Source organism: Daphnia pulicaria, chromosome 1 (genome assembly GCF_021234035.1).
Source record: "Daphnia pulicaria isolate SC F1-1A chromosome 1, SC_F0-13Bv2, whole genome shotgun sequence".
NCBI lineage: Eukaryota > Metazoa > Arthropoda > Branchiopoda > Diplostraca > Daphniidae > Daphnia > Daphnia pulicaria.
The window spans coordinates 9,916,462-9,934,155 of NC_060913.1; the positions used below are offsets into that span (position 1 = coordinate 9,916,462).

A 17,694-nucleotide genomic window follows, 5' to 3' on the forward strand; every position below is an offset into this window, starting at 1 on the left:
TTCATCCACTTGGTATTCATGATTCACGAGGTGACGTTGGCTTCTTTGGCGTCTTCTCACTTTCGTATACTTCGCGTTCAATTTGGCTTTGCCCCCTCCAGTCGCACTAGTTTCCCCGCGAGTTTTGATTTCCTTCTTTTTGCCTTTTTTTTAAAAAAGAGAAGAAACCTTGTTTTCGAATTGAATATTCCAATGAGTGTGTATTCATTACTTCTGGGAAGAGGGTTCATACAACACTCATCAGAATTGATGATTGAAGCTTATTTTTGTTATCTTAGCTCGGTGGCGTCCCCTGCAGCCTGTTTCTCACTCTACTTGCGGATGCTGGGTGTCGTAGGAACTCGTTAATATGTAAGCTATACGGGTGGGGTCTCAATAGGCCTCAATTTTGGGAGACTGACAATTTCAAACAGCAGCGTTTCTGATTGTCTGGTTGCCTAGCGAATCCTTTCATCTCGATCGCGGAGAATCTAATTAACTTGAAGAAGAAGAAGAAGAAGAAGAAGAAGAAGAAGGGAAAACGAAAAAAAATAATTTGAAACCGACGAGTATGCAGCACTGGTGTAGTGATACTAACTACTTTCTTATACCCAAAATAATAGCAAGAGTGTAGAGTACTGCTGGTTGCACTGGCAGACGCAGCCGGAAGAAGAAGAAAAAGCGGAGTCGGAAGCATTGGGAGGGAAAGGCATCAAAGAATCGATACCATAGTCAACATGTTTTATAATAAGAGAAAAGAGGAGGCAAAGAAGCTAAGACTTTATAGTTGGGAAAACGGAGCTCAAGTTGCCCTTTGCGTACTGCTGGATGGGGCCGTTCGTTTGTTATGCTTTCTGGGAGGGAAAAAAAGAAAAAGAAGGAAAGACATGCTCAAGTGGAAACTCGGCGTCTAGTGTCTCTATTTTGTTTGACTTTATTTGTATTGTAGTCCCTCCCCATTTCCTGCCCACTAGAGAATCCAGCAACAGCTAAGAAAAAGGGGGCAGTAGAGCCCAAGTAAAACATAAAGACCCGAGTGAAGGTTCTTCTACCCAGAGACGCTTCATCTCGGCCTAATAAACGGCCCAGGATGGGAGATATACGAGGTAAAGGGGGGGGGGGGGGAGGAGCTCACAAAAGAGTCTAGAACTCACGCACAAATTGACTTGACTTGTTTCATAGGCCTGGCCCTTCCTCCCACATTCGTTTTGTCTTTTTCTCTTGCCATTTTTTCGTTTTTGGACGGTAATGGATTTTCAAGTCGAGCACGTTTCCACCAGAACAAACAATAATTTGTCTTTCATCGGTACAGTGTTTTATTGTTAAGTTGATGCACCGTAATTGTTTTTGTTTTTTTTCTATTTGTCGGGATCGTTTGCTTTGAATGCAACTTATTCACGGTGCATTGCATAGCTCTATACAGCTATATAGTATGTATAGTGGGTATAGAGCAGAGGCTACTATGTCACTCATTGAGCCGCCTTCCGGGAATTTTTGTTTATTTTTTTTTCTTTTTGGTTGAGAAATGTGCAAATTGATGGAAAGCGGAGAGGATATATGTATATAGATGTGCCAGTGAGAGTGTGAAACTCTTGATAACGGTATAAAAGAAAAAGAAAAACCGTTTTGAGCACGGGCATGAATAATGTATATGAATGATATTCCACAGTCATTTCCCTTTTCGGGACTCTCTCTCTCTGGTAGATCCTTTCCCATTCGCTTCTATTTTTCAAACAACAATTTATTTTGATATTGTTATTGGCTGCTTTTATTCTATTGACGTGAAAAATTTTGTCGCCCAAGAAAAAGTATCGAACGAAAAAAAAAAAGAGATTGTCGAACAATGAAGCGGTCCAAAACGTTCGTGCGGGTGTTCTCCGGGTTTATCGAATGGTGGGAGGCAGTGGGCCGATTCCGCCTCTCCCTAATTGGATTAAACCGATATCCCGTAATAACGTTCAGTCTCCCGTTTGCAACCTATTCATCACACAAATAATATAGCGCAGCATCCCCTACTCTCTCCTCACTTTGTAGAGAGACAAAAGGGGCCGACTGGCTGGACGAACTCGTCTTTCCCGGGCCCCCGACGATCAGTCGTCTTCTGCCCACTTCGTCCTCTTTGTGCGTCTAGTCCAACAGTTAAGGCTGCGTGTGTGTGTGTCCTGTGTCTATACTTATAATATTATGTCCAAAGTGGATAAGTAACGTGTGATGTTAGACTGCCGGCTCAGTGGATCGGCTAATTATTTCTCCATGGGCAGAGTCGCTAGACGTGGCCGAACAATATCGAGTGCTGTGCGGGCAGGAGCAGCTCTGCTCTATTGTATCGTCAAAATGACTTTGCAGTCTTGCGTCAATCGCCATCGATGCAAACTAAACCGCCCATATCGATCTCTCATTGAAGTACAGTAGCAGCAGCAGCGAGTCTCTTGGTGATGAATTTCATCTCAGGCCCGCCATCGTCCTCCTCCAAACAAAACATGGGCCGGATGAGTAAAGCTTCCGCCGAAGTGATGGGAGCGGTTGGTCGACGAGAGAAGTTGAGAGAAGATTACAAACCCCCCCCCCCCCCTTGCTGTGCAGGCGCCATCCACATATAGTTATAGAGAGACTACTATTCTCTCTGCTTTGTATACATTTGCCGGCGATTATTCGATCGGCGGGAGCTGCCGACATCCCAAGGTTCTTTGCTCGTTCGTTTCTCGCTGGGTTGATGAGGCTGGTGGTGGGATGATAAATTGGGACAAGACGTGAAGCGAGGGCGGAAGTAAGAAAAGGAAGGGAGAAAAAACCAAGTAGGAAGTCGTGAGAGAATCACCCAGCCGCTATATTCATTGTGCACGTCATGTACTGCCATGAAAATGCGGCGAAATCTATACACTTAGACTTGCACTGCGATATTTCATTATATACGTTGTTCCTTTTGATGCTCGCACTAGATTGGCAGGCCCTACAATGCACTTGAATTTGACTAGATGACGGCGCGAAACGCTCTCATTTCAATGTCACGATGTGCGTACGGCGGTGAGTTGGCATCAACTTGTCAGTCGCATCGACCAATTTTCTATTACAATGTCGTCTAGACGGCCATTATCGAGTTGGTTTCTCGGTTAACACACGCATCAGAAGAAATCCTTGCGGAAAGAAAAGGGATCAGGTTGATATGGACAGGGAGTCGCACAAGGATCAGCTGGACAAACTCGTCCAAATATAAAACGAGAAAAGAGTCTTAGACAATAGAGGAGGGCCACCAAAGAGCAGCAGAGTGGGGATCTAAGACGTGGAAATGACTTGGAAGTGGACGGACGATCGGGAGACAAGAAGCAAACAAGCGACAATCAAAAAGAGGAAGAAGAAGGAAAAAAAAGGAAAGAAAGGAATTTATTTGGATACTATAGCGGCCGCTGGCTGACTGGCGATATAGGGGACACTTAAGAAGCGGTTTTTATTGAGGGAGCGGATTTGGGGTCGATCTCGGTGCCACCGATTGGCAATCAAAATGCCCCGATGGGATTACGTATTCCAACCGGGGGAGGAGTGAGAATGGCCTGGGAGGGTGTGGATAGGACAAGATAGTAAAGTAACAACCCCTACGTATATATCTACGAAAGAGAAAAGATGGGGGGGCTTCGTCAATGGAAGGAAATAGAGCTTCCGGATACATCAAGCGGACACGATTTCTCGATTTCATTCCACTTTCAAGTCCAGCGAGGTGAACATGCGCCCCCCCCCCTTCCTCTCCCGTGTGTATCCTGTTTACTGTCTACTCTTATCCTCTGTAAATAAACACACAAAAGACACGAAACGCACAATAACGCCCAGCCGGAATGAAATGAAGAAGGCGATCCAGCTCACCCATAACGCACTGGATGTCCTCCTCTTCTCGCATCTTTTATATTTGCGCGCTGCTATGTCATTTCAAAAGTGAATGACGCCCAGCAGCTCAAAGTGTTTGTTTGTTTCCCCAACGGCCCAGCCAGCCAGCTAGTCCATCTCCCCCCCCCCCCCCCCCCCCACTCACTTCTTATCCGTCGACCAGTGGGTTCCGTGGATATTGAGTTCCATTCGTGACCAACTCTCCTTCATCTCTTTGTGACAGGTTTTTCATCCAATTGACCCGGGCCACTATATACTCTCTATATGCGTCGATTCTCTCTCTTATTGCTCTTTCCCCATCCGCATCCCGATTGGCTGATGTGTGTAACCGGCGAAGGAAAAATCGATGGCCGGAAGAGAATGGATCACGTTTAAAGGGCCAACGACGATGCGGTGAATTTGATGACAAGTCGACTTTGTTAATATCACTCGCGGACTTTTCATCTTCGTTCTTTGCATTTTTGTCTTCGGTCGTTGTTCCCCTCCTTTTGTAAAAGATCTGTCGTCATCCAGTTCACGCCGATCAAAAGGAATATCTTGAATAGCCAGAAAATTTTATTTTCTTTTTTCGTCAAAATTCTTCTCTTTTTTTAAAATTTCAATTGCGGTTACGGCACGATTTTTCTTCTTTCATTCATTTCTATTATTCAATATGTGGCGTACACGTAAGATGGCGCTCGTATTCCATCGAAAAAGAAAGAAATTTTGATTTTCAAAGTAATAACCCGAGGGAATATTATAAAGGAAAGTTTCGAGTTCGGGTTCGCATTTGCAAGTAGGCGAACAACACGATCCTTGCGAACCCCCCCTTCAGAATTTACTGGTATTGTTTCCTAATTAAAATCTCCGGAAGAAGAAATCACATGATCCGTTTCAAGCCAGCGCTGTTGGATCGATCCTTCTTTTCAACAAACTAAAAAGTTCGACATCCAAGAAAGATCATCATCACTTTCCCGTAGAAACACACCTGCGCACGACGCCTCCACAAGTGGAAGATGGCAGCACCATAATTGGACGAGATGACTCTAACGAAAAGGTGATAGCCCCCCCCCCTCTCTTTCCTCTTAACTCTGCAACAAAAACGACGAAAGAACAAAAGGAGGGGGGAAAGATATTTTATTTATTTCCAAGAGAAAAGAAAATAAATGAAGCTAACGAGCTTGTGAGTGCTGGAGCCCCAAGTGGGATCCTGCCCCCCTTCGTCGAGTGGAAAGCTTTTTGGCTGGGGTGTCTATTATAGAGCGGCATGTGTCTTGTCTTTTATATTATTATTACCTTTGTTTGATGATTAGGAGGAGACTCTCTCGACTCTGGAGAGGTGATGAAGTGTCAATCCTTTCTCTCTCTTCCGTCACGCTCTATGGATGGCGGCCTCCACATATACAGGCATCAAGATCAAACAGCGTGCAGCCTAGGCTCTTCCCGCATCATGGCCACACCCTTGTTTTTCAACACTTGAGCTCCCTGGTGATGCCAAATCAAAGGGAGTCGACCGTAGAGAGAGTGAGAGAGAATGAAGAAGAACGTGGCCAGCACCTTTAGAAAAAGAGCCTGGCACATTTCTTCTTTTTCTCGTGATTAAATTATTACACGAGCTGACATTACCGCTGGGTCGGCGCCCAGTGTATATTTAAACACATCTCCGGAGAGACGGGCGATGAAACAAAGACGGCCACAAGCGACTCGTAAAGTGTTCCCAGTTATACACAGCTGAGGAAAGAGGCTGTACGTCATCCAGGATCTCTTTTCGACATCCAAATTCACCCGTGCCTGTCTTGATATCGTCCTCATTTGCGCCAAAATTCTATTCCAACTTGAGCAAAGTCGTATCCTCCTTCTCTGGTCCTGTTGGAAATTCCCGTTTCATCAATGCGATGACTTGTAGAGGTTCTTGAAAGAGTTAATCCTTATCCATTTCCTTCTTTCCGGGGAGAATAAGAAGATGGAACAAGCAATTTCAGTTTCTCCGGGGGGGAGGAAGGTTTCCTTGGCAATCTATGACGCGGTAGGCTCACAATGACGTACTTTAGACTTGGAGTAGATAATATCCAGCCGCGCCAGTTAAGCGACTCGAGACTCTTTGAATGACGAGAGTTTGATGGTCGAAAACAATAGGCCTATTTGAGAATTGTTGGCGCCGTACATTGGAAACGCTTCATCCATGTGCCCGCGACTATGTCGAATTCGAATAACTGTTTGATTCGCAACCATCAAATGTGACTTGATTGGCTCTTTTCTTTGAACAGAGATGAGTTTCCGGCCCAGTGACAGCAGCCCATCAGGCGGTGGCAGGTGCTGCGACATGATGGGACGCCGGCCGTCGCGCGGCCATCATCTCTGGCCTGAGCACAACCGCCACTGGCCAACGTCATCTTCGATCCTTTTCCTCGTGTCCAGTCTACTGATCCTGGCGATCGCCAACGCTCACCAACAACTTCCGACAGCAGCTGGTACGTCTATTTTATATATTTTTTTTCCAACTTTGATGGCAGTTACGTCAGTTATGTGCGTAAGGTTGTGGGGGTATTATACTGGGGACGGACGCCGGTGAATGCGGAATCCTTTCAAGTTGAGCCGACGGCCAGTAAACTTTGCTTTTTAGAGCAAAGAAGAAGAAGAAGTAGCAGCAAAATTAATTAACGCAAACAGCTTCTCATGCAGTCCAGTTTGTCTGCAGATAATGTATAGGTTATATTCGTTGAACTGTCTGGCCTTTGTCATAAATCGACTGCGCTAGAAATTCGCCAGTAGGCGGTGGGGGCGGCGGCCATTGTGTGTGTCCGACTGGCAACTTTTTTCTCGCTCGCTCGCTCTCTCACAGATCTTGTGATGAAAGAGTTGTGCTGGATGGGAAATGGTTATTCAATAGCAATCAAATTCACCTAGTAGCTGCCCCCGCCACGGGCCGCTCAATTGCGGCCTCCGGGAAAAGAAGGAAAAAGTTTTGAATAGAAACGAGGATTGGAAGGGGGAACGGTTTCCTTTTTGCTCCATCAGACATTCAGGACACGAAAGGGCGGTTCAACTTGGTCATATTTATAATAAAGGATCGCGTCCAGGAGGCCATCTTTTGCAGCGATATGTATATATCGGCGCTTCATTATTATGCACAACTGAATAATCAAATTTCTTCTTTTTTGGTTTTTCTTTTCTACCCGTGTCTTTGTGTTGGTGACTACTGGGCACACGCACAAAAAGGTTACGCGGAACGAACGGACGAGGTGATGGAAGGCGGACGGGAGCTGTTGGCTGGCGGCACAACTGGCCGGCAACCAGGAGCAGCTGCTGCCTCAGGAGAGACGCAAAGTAGTCGATTACCATCGGACATGGTTGATGTCGTCGTTGGCCGGGGTCGACGGCGGGGCCAGCCGAAAGGAGCAGCCGCATCGAAAGAGCGGATGGAAGGCGGAGTTGAACACCAACCACCACTGCTGCTGCATCGAAGGGGTCGTCAAGCAGCGCCCGAGTCGACGGAAATGCTGTCGTCAAGCCGGATCGACCACGCCGATGTAATTTGCCTTTTTTTCCTTTTCATTTTTTTTTCGGTGGGGAGGGGTGTAGAATTCCGGAGGCAGCGGAAAACGAGCCAAGGGATGAAAGGGTTATTCCATCACGGGCAAATATTTGGTATAATACTACCACTACACATGGGAGAATGGGGTTGGGGAGGGGGATGTATACGGCCAGCAATATAACGGGCGTGGAATATAGACGATTGTCTTTCCTTCCGCCATTGCGGCGTCTTCGCCGGTCGATGACTTGTTAGGATCATTTCTATTCGATATTGTCCGCTTTACAGAGCCTGCCATGGCGACCAAGAGCCGATAGAAAAATGGGAGGAGTCTTAATAGAGTTTAAAATATCGACCCGGGTAGAAATTTTCCTCTTTTTTTTGCCCCCTTCTCGGAGCTTGCGAATGACATTATTATCAAAATCCTTTTGATCCTCTCTCTCTCCCCCCCATTTTTTTTCGGGGGAATTATTTATTGGTGTATTCACTTTTTTTTTTTCTTGTTTGTGAAAAAGATCGGGACGATAATGCTGGACGCCAAGTATCCGCTGTCGGGTTTCGACGACGTCAACTTTGACGACAGTGGTGGAGGCATTGGGCCGTTAAGTGGCCTGGACGAGTCAGAAATAGGGCGGCGACTGGGCGGAGGATCGTTGCTGCACTATCAGGCGACCGTTACCACGCCGGCCACCACTTCTCATTCGGCGAATAAAGGCGACGAAAGTGAATCGGAAGCGGCTTTCTCGGGCGCTCTTGAAACCAACGTGACGGCCAGTCTCGGCCAAACGGCGTTTCTCCGGTGTCGACTCAAGAATTCCAAGCATCAAGTGAGTCCATTTATTATTAACCTTATGTAACTCTTGTCATCAGCTAAACTGTTAGATCGTCATCATGGACGTGGTCTGCGTTACCCCGGCAAGCAATTTAGTTGTTGGTCCAGGTATATATTAGACTAGAAATGTGAATCCTTTACGCACTGCCGTCGACTGTTATCGCTGCCGCTCTGCGTTTGAATTATTGGATGGGGTTCACCGGTCCGTGAGTGTATGTTTAATCCGCCAAAAAGTTGAAGGGCGAGACTACTACAGGGATGTCGGATTTATTCCCAACTTCTTTGAATGATTCAACAGCAGCTACTGCCCGTTTCGCGCAGACTTGGAATGCCATCAAATGTAATTGCAGGGTCAAGCGAAAATGGACTTGATTAAACTTATCTTTTTTCTTACTAGTGGAAGAGATTACTAGTAGATGTTTGGGACATCGATTACATTGGGTGTGGGGGGGGGGAATTAAGGAGTATATGGCGAGGCAACGCCCTCGGTCGGTTGGCACATAGCAACAACCCAACCAGTTGATTAAAGGAAAAAGAAAAAAAGAAAAGAAAATCATTCCATCGACGAAAAAATGTGGGTGCTATACAATACTAACACGCCTCTTGTTTAGCACCGGTTTTCCACGCAGTCCAATCGCAACCGCCCAAGTTAAGTCTCAAAGTCTGTTTATGTCATTGGCACCACAGAGAGAAACGACAAAGCAGGCGTCAAGTTAAATAATAAAAAAAAATGGGGGGGGGGCGAATTCAATCTCATTACTTACTACACCGAAAACAAGAAGAAAAAATCCCATTGCGCCACCCAGAGTCATTACTAGTATATATGCCCGTCGTGGTGGTTGGTTGGTGGTGGTGATGGTTTTTCTGCATGGGTCTTGGCCGTATAGACGTGGAGAAGAAAACATGTCAAAAGTCAAGTGCGCGGTGTGAGTCTGGGCCACATAAATGAAGCAATTCAAGCGGCGTTGAGCTTTCTCTCTCGATTCCCCCGACGCCGACGTTAAAATAACAATTATGATTCTCTATTATTTTTCTCGGAAAAAACGCACAACCCGACTGACAGATTGAACCCGCGCTAGAATATGAGAGAGAGAGCGACGGAATCGAATTACGTCGTTGCGCAAACAATTCCGCGTCGGCGATTACATGCGCTAAGCTAATTAGAAAGCAAGTTGCTAGTACGAAAGAAACATTAATTTTCTTTATTATGGATTTTTTATTTTATCCTCGCTCTTTAGTAAATGAAAGTAAATTTAGTTTATGATGTTGATATTTGCTAGAATATTTTGACGTTGTTTTTTCCCGGGTGCCGGGGTTATAATATTTGTTTGTTCAATAATATGCGGCGCAGCAGAGAGTGAGGCCGTGTAAGTGCAGCAGCAGCAGACTAGCAGCAGAGGCTCTCGAGCGAGACTTTAACCCAGTTAGAAATCGGACGTTGCGGATAGGCCTAAAAGGCGACACTCGTGACGACATGTTTGCGGGTGTAAGTGCGCGTGTAAGATCTCCAAGGAGAACATCAGTCCCCCCCGGCGATGTTTTGCAGGTTTTGAACCGTCGCCTCTCGAGCTGCAGCTGTATAGACGAGAAGACTTTATCGATCAGGATCCGCCGGAGCATGTTGTACCATAAAGCAGTCTCCCTGGATATATACTATAGACGTACTATTCTTTTTCTTTTTTCTTTTTTCTTTCTTTTTTGGGGGAGTTTGGCTTGATGGGTTGGATGGGCGAACAAGTTGAGCTTTGTATCCAGCCCTGCTGCACTGGAAGCGCTGTGCGCTATTTGATAGTACTCGAGTCAATTCTCCAATCGAATCCAATTGTTTCAGGCCGTTGTGTTCCACCGTGGGCGTTGAGGAGGTGGGGATTCCTCAGACTCTACAGGCTAAAGATAAAAGATTAGGAGACGCCAAAAGAATGACGGACGAAGAAAAATAAAGCTATTGCATCTACCGTTTGTCATCGTTCAAAGTGCTCCTACTTTTTTCGTCTTTATCCTTGAAGCGCATCTACGAGATCCGTCGCTCGTCGACTGGCTCCGCATTCACCTTCACGTCTCTTCCGTATCCACAATGTTAACCACTACAATAATCAACATGTCGGGAATCACGGGGACAAGAGTCAGCGGACTCGTCGCGAGTGCATTCCTTCGACGCTGGCCATTGTGTAGCGGACATTCTATTGAAGCCGGGCGTATACTGTATATAATATCGGATCCAGCTTCCATCTTCCGTCCCAGTGCTCGAGACAGCAATATTCCACGTGCCTTTTTCCCTCTCGGTGAGACTGCCAAAGTAATTGGGTAAGAGCCCGGGCGCGTAGATATAGACGGGTCTATTCCATTCCGACTCGTAACCGAATGAATTCTTGATGGAGGCGGCGCAATAAGTAGCCAAGTTGTCGTCATACGTCGCCACGAGTATCGCCCCCTCATTATAAACGATGTTGTTGCTGCTGCTGCTGCTGCTTTTCCCTTCGTTTGCGTAACTGATGCGGAAGGAAAAGGAAAGAAAAAGAAAAAAGCGCTCCCGCCGCAAGTGGGCACCAGCGAAAGGCGTCCTTTAACTGATGGCCGTGTCATATGGCCAGGATCGCACCATCAATCCCGCCCCAGCGTGTGTGTGTGTGTTGCTGCTGCTGTTTATTTGACTGAAAATTGAAGAGAAAAGAAGAAAAAAAATAATATTAAAAGGAATACTTTCAAGTTTTTTTTTTCTTTTTATTCCCTCCCCGGTGATGGTTTATAAAAAGCTTTTAGATGCCATCGGCCAGAATAGGCAACTCTCTTCTATATAACCAAGCTGATGCACTTAAAGACCAGTAAAGCAGGATATATAGCACACCGATGCTTCCTACTGATAAACTATCATCTCTCCCATCGAATGTCTTATTCATTTGAAAATCTTTTTTTATAAGAAATAAATTCGGGAGGTGAATTTATTTTTGAATTCTTGAATTTTATCGATCGACTTTCGCCAAACAACCAGCTAGAAATAGCTCCATGTTTCCTTTACTGCACGAATGTTTCTTTTTCTTCTTTTTTAAACTTGCCGCCAAGAGTGACAATCACTTCCGTGTTCTCTTAACAATTGTACAGTCTACATTCTATTCTCTCCTAACGAAATTGTGTGTTGTCTAGGTTACTTGGATTCGCATCCGCGACTGGCACATTCTGACCTCGGGTCTTCTAACTTACACGGCGGACGCTCGGTTCCGGATCAAGCACACGGAAAACACGGAAGCCTCCGAGTGGACGCTAGAAATCAAATTCCTGCAGAAACGCGACGAAGGAACTTATTACTGCCAGGTATTTCGACAATGACGTCTTGTGTTTCACTTTTTTCGTCTGTCACAGTCCGCCAGTTTCAATTTCTATTAGAGTCAAACAACTTTACAAAACAAGTTGAATAATTATCTAGACGTATATAATACCCAGCTGGCAATTCAAGTCAAGGATGACGGGCGGGAATTAATAATTAGAATGTAATTAATGGACGTACACTATAACCTTTAGTTCCGTTAATTCATTTGTCTGAATCTGATGAATGGAAGTTATATCAAAGAATTGGGACTGGAATAAATAACAAAGGAGACGACATGTTTAAAGGGGATGATGATTACGCCTTCAGGTTCGTGTTAGTTAGTCGAGTTGCGATGGGTGACGGAGTGAACGTCAAATAGAGTCGGCCTCTTTTCTCAAACATAAAAGCCGAGGGCTAATTAATTAAAAGGGAATTCAGCTTTTTCAGACTCTAGTTGCAAAACAACTCGTTGCAGGAGAAGTTTGTCATTCAGCTACTTTTTGATTGAATATTTTCTTTTTCTTTCCCTCTTTAAGAAAACATGTCGAATAATTGCCAGTTTTCGTAATAGAAATCCCAGCTAAAATTCACTTTTTTTTTGTCATTCACGAAAAAAAGAATTACCATATTTGTTGTGTGTGTGTGTAGCCCCGACTGCGCAATATCGCAACATTTCCATGGAAATGATTGGAATATGTGATGTTGGGATTTGATGTTAACATCGTCACTTGGTCTAAACGTACATTTCTTTCTTTTTTCCTTCCCCCTTTTCTCGTTTGACTCCTGTGGGAAATTGCAGATCCCAACCAGGACGGGCGCAGTGGTGCATGCCTTCCATTTGCACATCGCAAGTCCTCAGGCTGTCATCCTCGGCGGACAAGTTTCCCATGTCGACATCCACACGCCTTCGCTGACACTAGTCTGCATCGTCGACAATGTAAATATATACTACTACTAATAAATAGATTGCGCGCACATAATCCCGCCGAGCAGCTCTGGTGCATTTGCCATCACCTTTGCCAGCACATATATCCCCGAGTTTGATGGCATCGCCGTGATTATTTCCCTCCGGGTTAAAATGCCTAGTCTTGTCAAATATTTTACCTGGAAGTCAACGACAAGATGTTGATCTTTCTATTCCTTCCAACGGTCCTATCGAGCGCGGATATCATTAGCGAGATAACAAAATGGAGGAAGATCTTTTTATTTTATTATTTTTCTAGGTCGTTGTCGTTGTTCGGAGCGATCTCGTCATTTCGTTGTTGTTTAGCGTCTAATAGGCCCAACTTGGTCCTGCTGATGGCACAACACAACTGTCTCCGCCCTCGTCGTCGTCGCATCCAGGAGGAAGTTGACAGCTCAACTGATGGAGGGCCCTTTTCTTGTAGCTTAAAGATGTCAACCGAGATATCAGTATTTATTTATATCGCTCTATACGCCCACGACACAAGAGAGATGTGGGACTCGTTTGTCACTTTCAAAATAACGATCCTCTCCACCATTTAGACGGTGCTTTTCTTTCAGTTGTTGCGGCGAGGCAAGTCCCAGGAGCGATTCCAAAAAGTCTTCGCCGCTTATTTATTCCTCTTTTCCTTGGATATTTCTCACACAGCTATAATGGACTACCTTACATCGCCCCAGAGAGATAGCCTGCTTCTAGTTGTTGGATTAGGTAGTATTGGACTGGGCGTTGGAAAACGGGACAAGTTTTTTTTTTGTTTTTGTTTTTTTGTTTCGGCGTTCCAATTCCGAATGGCGCGGCGGGGGATAATAATTTGTGTGTTGCCGCGCTATAAGGCGCCGGAATTCCTTATTAAGATTTATCACACACATATCGGACCGTGCCCAATGAAAGTGTGCACAGACTAAAAGCGTGGGGGGAAAGAGAAAGAGAATGAGACTAGTTTCAATCAGCGTCGCCCAGCGATAAGTCCGCCCCCAAACCCGAAACAAATGCAGTCCCTATAACTCCAAAAAGAGATAAGGACTTTTGCGAATGATTGAAGTGAAAAGAGAGAGGCGCCCTATAAATAAGGCCCCCTTGAGCACACGAACCAACCAAAGTGTACACAATTTTCACCTTTTTGGCTTGAAATTGTTGTTGTTGTTGGAGTGGAACACTCTCTCCTTCTGCTTAGTATTGATCTTCAGTCTGCTAGTAAGAATACAGCGACGTCACGACCGTTCTCCTTTTTATTTTTAAAAAAACATCCATTTGGTCGAAACGAAATTCCAGCAGACTTGGAGGAGGAGGAAAAAGAAAATAATATTTTAACAACTTTTCTCCAAATTTGTGTCGGCCTCTTTCTTGTAAGCCACACGACCAAATAGAGATCTAGCATACATTTTTACATTGAATGGAACAAGGAGAAGAAGGAGAAGAGGACTATTTCAATAAAAAGAAAAGGAGGTACAAGACCGTAAACGAGAATATTCAAACCTACTTTGCTGGCGTCCTTTTAAGAAATAACAAAACACGGACTCAAACGGCGCAGGCAGACGTTTTCCAATCTCACGCCAATTAATTTGTGGTTAAGGAGCCGCGTTGCCGTGCGGAACTATAGGATCCAGCGTATATATACTACCCCCGACTGTGTCCCGGCCGTTCTCCGCGTTCTATACTGTCAATTGAATAGAAATTGAACGTTCTTACTTCTCCCATTCTGAGAAAAAAGACGAAGAAACAATCTCAAACTCTCTCGTCGTCGTCGTCGTTGCACGTGCCGCCAGACCACCCACATTTCTCTCTACTTTTTTGAACCAAAAAACAGAAAAACAATTTTTCTTAATTTATGTCGGTGACATTTTTCGTGGGCCGGATTCTATCGTCATCTCTCACGGTTTATTTCAGAGTTTTTCTTTTTCCGTATCACAAAAATGTTACGGAAATGTTTCCACTAAACATCACACGCATCGATGCCAATTGCGCAGAGTTATTTCTTCCTTTCTATACTCTGCCAAGAAGAAAAAAGGAAAGACAAAAAAAATGTGACGTCGAAGAAAACAAGATCCTGGGTGGGCAAACTTTGGCTAGATCAATATTATTCAACGGGGTTTTTTTTTTTTGGCATGTGTGTATAAGACAATAAATATCGCGCCCGGGTTTGTTTACGATTTTACTATTTTTTATCTTTGGGCCGAGGGTTTACATACGTCTGTATAAACCATTGGAGCTTAGAAGGAGTTGAAGGGGCCCTTCTTTCTTCGACAGCTATATCGGTTCGCCGAAAAATCGTTCACCACTTTTCTTCTTGTTTTTTAATCCCCCCCCCCCCTCTGCTGCTGGAAGGGGGGTTTGTTTTGGCTTGACAAATGCATCCTACCAACACAGACATTTTCAAACGTCAGAGTGATCTGGCAGAGGCAGCGGCGCAACGGGCCGGCAAACAAAGTGCCGACAATCTACATTATGCATAGTCTTCTCGCTTAAATATAGTCTGCCAAAAACATGGGGCTCGACATTTCGACGATTTTTAGACATCATATGTTTCGTCCATTGACGTACTTTGTTTTTTCAACTCTGCATGTTCCATGTTTATTGGAGGAGAAATGTCGTTTCTATTTCTCTCCGTTGATAATTCAAACCCGCTCAGATTTACATATGAAACGCAAGTGGGCTGCTGCTCCTGTATCACATATTCGTTCTAACTTGAATCTTTCTTTATTACTCGTGTAGACTCCGGATCCCCCGCAAGTGATATTCTGGTATCACAACGGGACTCTGCTGAAGGACGGTAAATATCCGGAGATGGGCGTAGGCGGATCCGGCGGAGGCTCTGGATTGATCAGCTCCCACCTAACGCTGACACCGTCGAGGACCATGTCCATGTTGACAATTCACGAAATCCAACACATCCACTCTGGGAACTACACGTGCCGGGCTCCCAACGCCGAGCCCGACACCACCCAACTTTTCGTCACGCAGCGTAAATATATATAGTACTAAATCCAGATTAACTATAGAGCTATACTATATATACGTATATACATCGTCGACACAGCTAGAGAGTTGTTTCTCTTTTCTTTCCCTTATTGAGAGAAAGAAAAAGGGGGAAAAAGAAAGAACTTGTTACAACTTTCGCTCTCTGCTCTATAACCTTGGCGTCGTTGTCGCCGTCGTAGATGTAACTCTCGATGGGGGTCATTGTTTGGACAATTGTGTGTGTGTGTGTTTTGCATTTTATTCATCTCCGTCTCGGCGCAGGTTATGTAGTCCCAAAGGGCAACAGCAGCGGCAGACACATTCTGCCAATTCTATTGTAGACATTCGGACACAATCGAAAATGCATTTGCATAAGCCAACAGAAAGTTGAATGTCTGCCATCAGAATTGCCAGAGACACAATTTGTTTCCTTTTGAACGACTTTATTAAACAATACCAAAGGCCTGAATATCATTTCTTCGACTGGGTGGTTATACTGCCATTCATTCATTCCCGATGGCCGACCAAAAAACTGGACGGACCGGTTTGGTCCATTAAAAACAACACGCCCAATCTTGAAAATTGAGCTGTCGGAATTTGATTGCCAGTGTCCCAATTGTCGTCAAACATCTGGCGACATTTTGTTTCGAGCGTTGTCGTTATAGACGCTGTGAACTTTTAAGATAGTCAGCTCGTGTTAATTGGGGTGCGTCTTGCCCGGTTGGTTCGTTGGCCCCATCGACGTCGGCCATTATCCGGATTGTTTGTGTCTTCTCTTCGTCCACGCATCAGAGATTCCGGGGGGTGGGATGGAAGGTATATCCACGATGGAGAAACAGACGAGAGAGAGAGTGATGGCCACCATCTTCCACTGGACTCGCATTATTTCATGTCAATAGAACGGTGCGACGTCTACGACGACGACGCCTATCGATTGAAATCTGTCGGTCGTCTCTCCCATTTCGGGAGCGGCTAGGGGGGCAAAGAATAATTTCTCCGTCCAGCATTTCGGCGCTCAAGAAAAAGGGGAGAAAAAGAAGAGAGTGATGGTTGTTGCATTCTGCCGTCTAGAAAATAGAAAATAGAAAATAGAAAAAGGGGAAAAACGCGGAGAGAGTTGACGATGTTTTGTTGTTTGTGTGTGTCGTGAATAGGTCACGAGCAGGCGGCCGTGCATCGATCCAGCTCGGCCAGGCGGCCGTCTCCGACGTCTTTCTGCATAGCCGCGATCGCCGCTCTTTCTCTCATCGGCCACGTCGTGACGATCCGGCGGAAAGGTCCGGCCGTCTAAATCTTGGACCCCAAAATCTCTCTCCTCTTATTTTCCCCCCCACCCGCTCCACCCTTCGCCCGACGTCTTCATTTCATCAGTGTATAGTGTATTACATTATATATTACATTCCCAATCGACCCGCGCCAATCGTTCGTTCGTTCTTTCCACCAGACACACTATGTCTCCTTTTTTATAAATAATCATTCCTCCCGTTTCCTTTTCATATCCATCTCTCGGATGAGCCGGCAGTCAGCATCATTCGTTTCTTTTGTTTCTATTTTTTTGCGGGGGCTCCCCCCTTCTTTATTCTTTTTTTCGGGGTTTTTTATTTTATTTATTTACTTATATATATGTGTGTTGACCGCGCTCCGCATATATATACTTGTCTTGTTTTTATTTATTGTCGTCCGAGGCCTGCTGAACATATACATAACATGATATTTATATACATATAACAATGATGATGATAATATATCTCTCTCCCACTGATGGTTTCAACCGAAAAAAGCTCCTTTTTATGCCCCGGCACAACAACAACAACAACAACAACAACATGGATTTTTATCGGCATAGAAAGAAAATATTAAATCTCTTTATTTTTCTTTTTTCTTTTCTTTTTTTTAGTTTTGGTGAGGATTTCCGTTTGTGTTTCTCAATTTCATTTGGCAGCAGCCCCGGCGGATGGTTTTCAAATCTCGTTTTCAAGTAATCGCTCCCCCTTCTTTTTGTTTGAATCAATTTCGCATCTCTTTTCAATGTCAATGGCGACTCTACCGGACGTTTTGTCTCGTTTTTCTGTTTCTAGTTGTGAAATCCGATTTCGAATGATGGTCACTGTGCGATATCTAAGGGACACAACACAACAACATAAAAGGGGAGGCCAGCCAGCAAACAGGAAACGGCGGAGGAAAGAGCAGCGGAGCTAGACGAGCTGCACACACACTCCGGAAATCCACGCCCTTTTGTATGTGCCAGTGAGTTTCTGCTGCCTTTTGGC

The 17,694-nt window shown here is 44.9% G+C and overlaps 1 protein-coding gene across 7 annotated transcripts in view; it reads left to right on the forward strand.

The window, feature by feature from the left end:
* The window catches only part of LOC124346410, a 31,748-nt gene that overhangs the window by 12,340 nt on the left and 1,714 nt on the right, over positions 1 to 17,694 (forward strand). For 2 of the 7 annotated variants that reach the window (XM_046798378.1, XM_046798375.1), the window contains exons 2-8: positions 6,102 to 6,305; positions 7,054 to 7,364; positions 7,882 to 8,193; positions 11,340 to 11,507; positions 12,302 to 12,439; positions 15,179 to 15,428; positions 17,322 to 17,671. In XM_046798378.1, coding sequence (XP_046654334.1) covers positions 6,104 to 6,305; positions 7,054 to 7,364; positions 7,882 to 8,193; positions 11,340 to 11,507; positions 12,302 to 12,439; positions 15,179 to 15,428; positions 17,322 to 17,623 — 1,683 coding nt within the window. In that variant the 5' untranslated portion in view covers positions 6,102 to 6,103 and the 3' untranslated portion in view covers positions 17,624 to 17,671. Of the gene's footprint in view, positions 1 to 5,147; positions 6,306 to 7,053; positions 7,365 to 7,881; positions 8,194 to 11,339; positions 11,508 to 12,301; positions 12,440 to 15,178; positions 15,429 to 16,578; positions 17,187 to 17,321; positions 17,672 to 17,694 lie in introns of those variants that run through there. The other 5 variants (XM_046798379.1, XM_046798381.1, XM_046798377.1 and 2 more) reach the window with 5 other exon arrangements.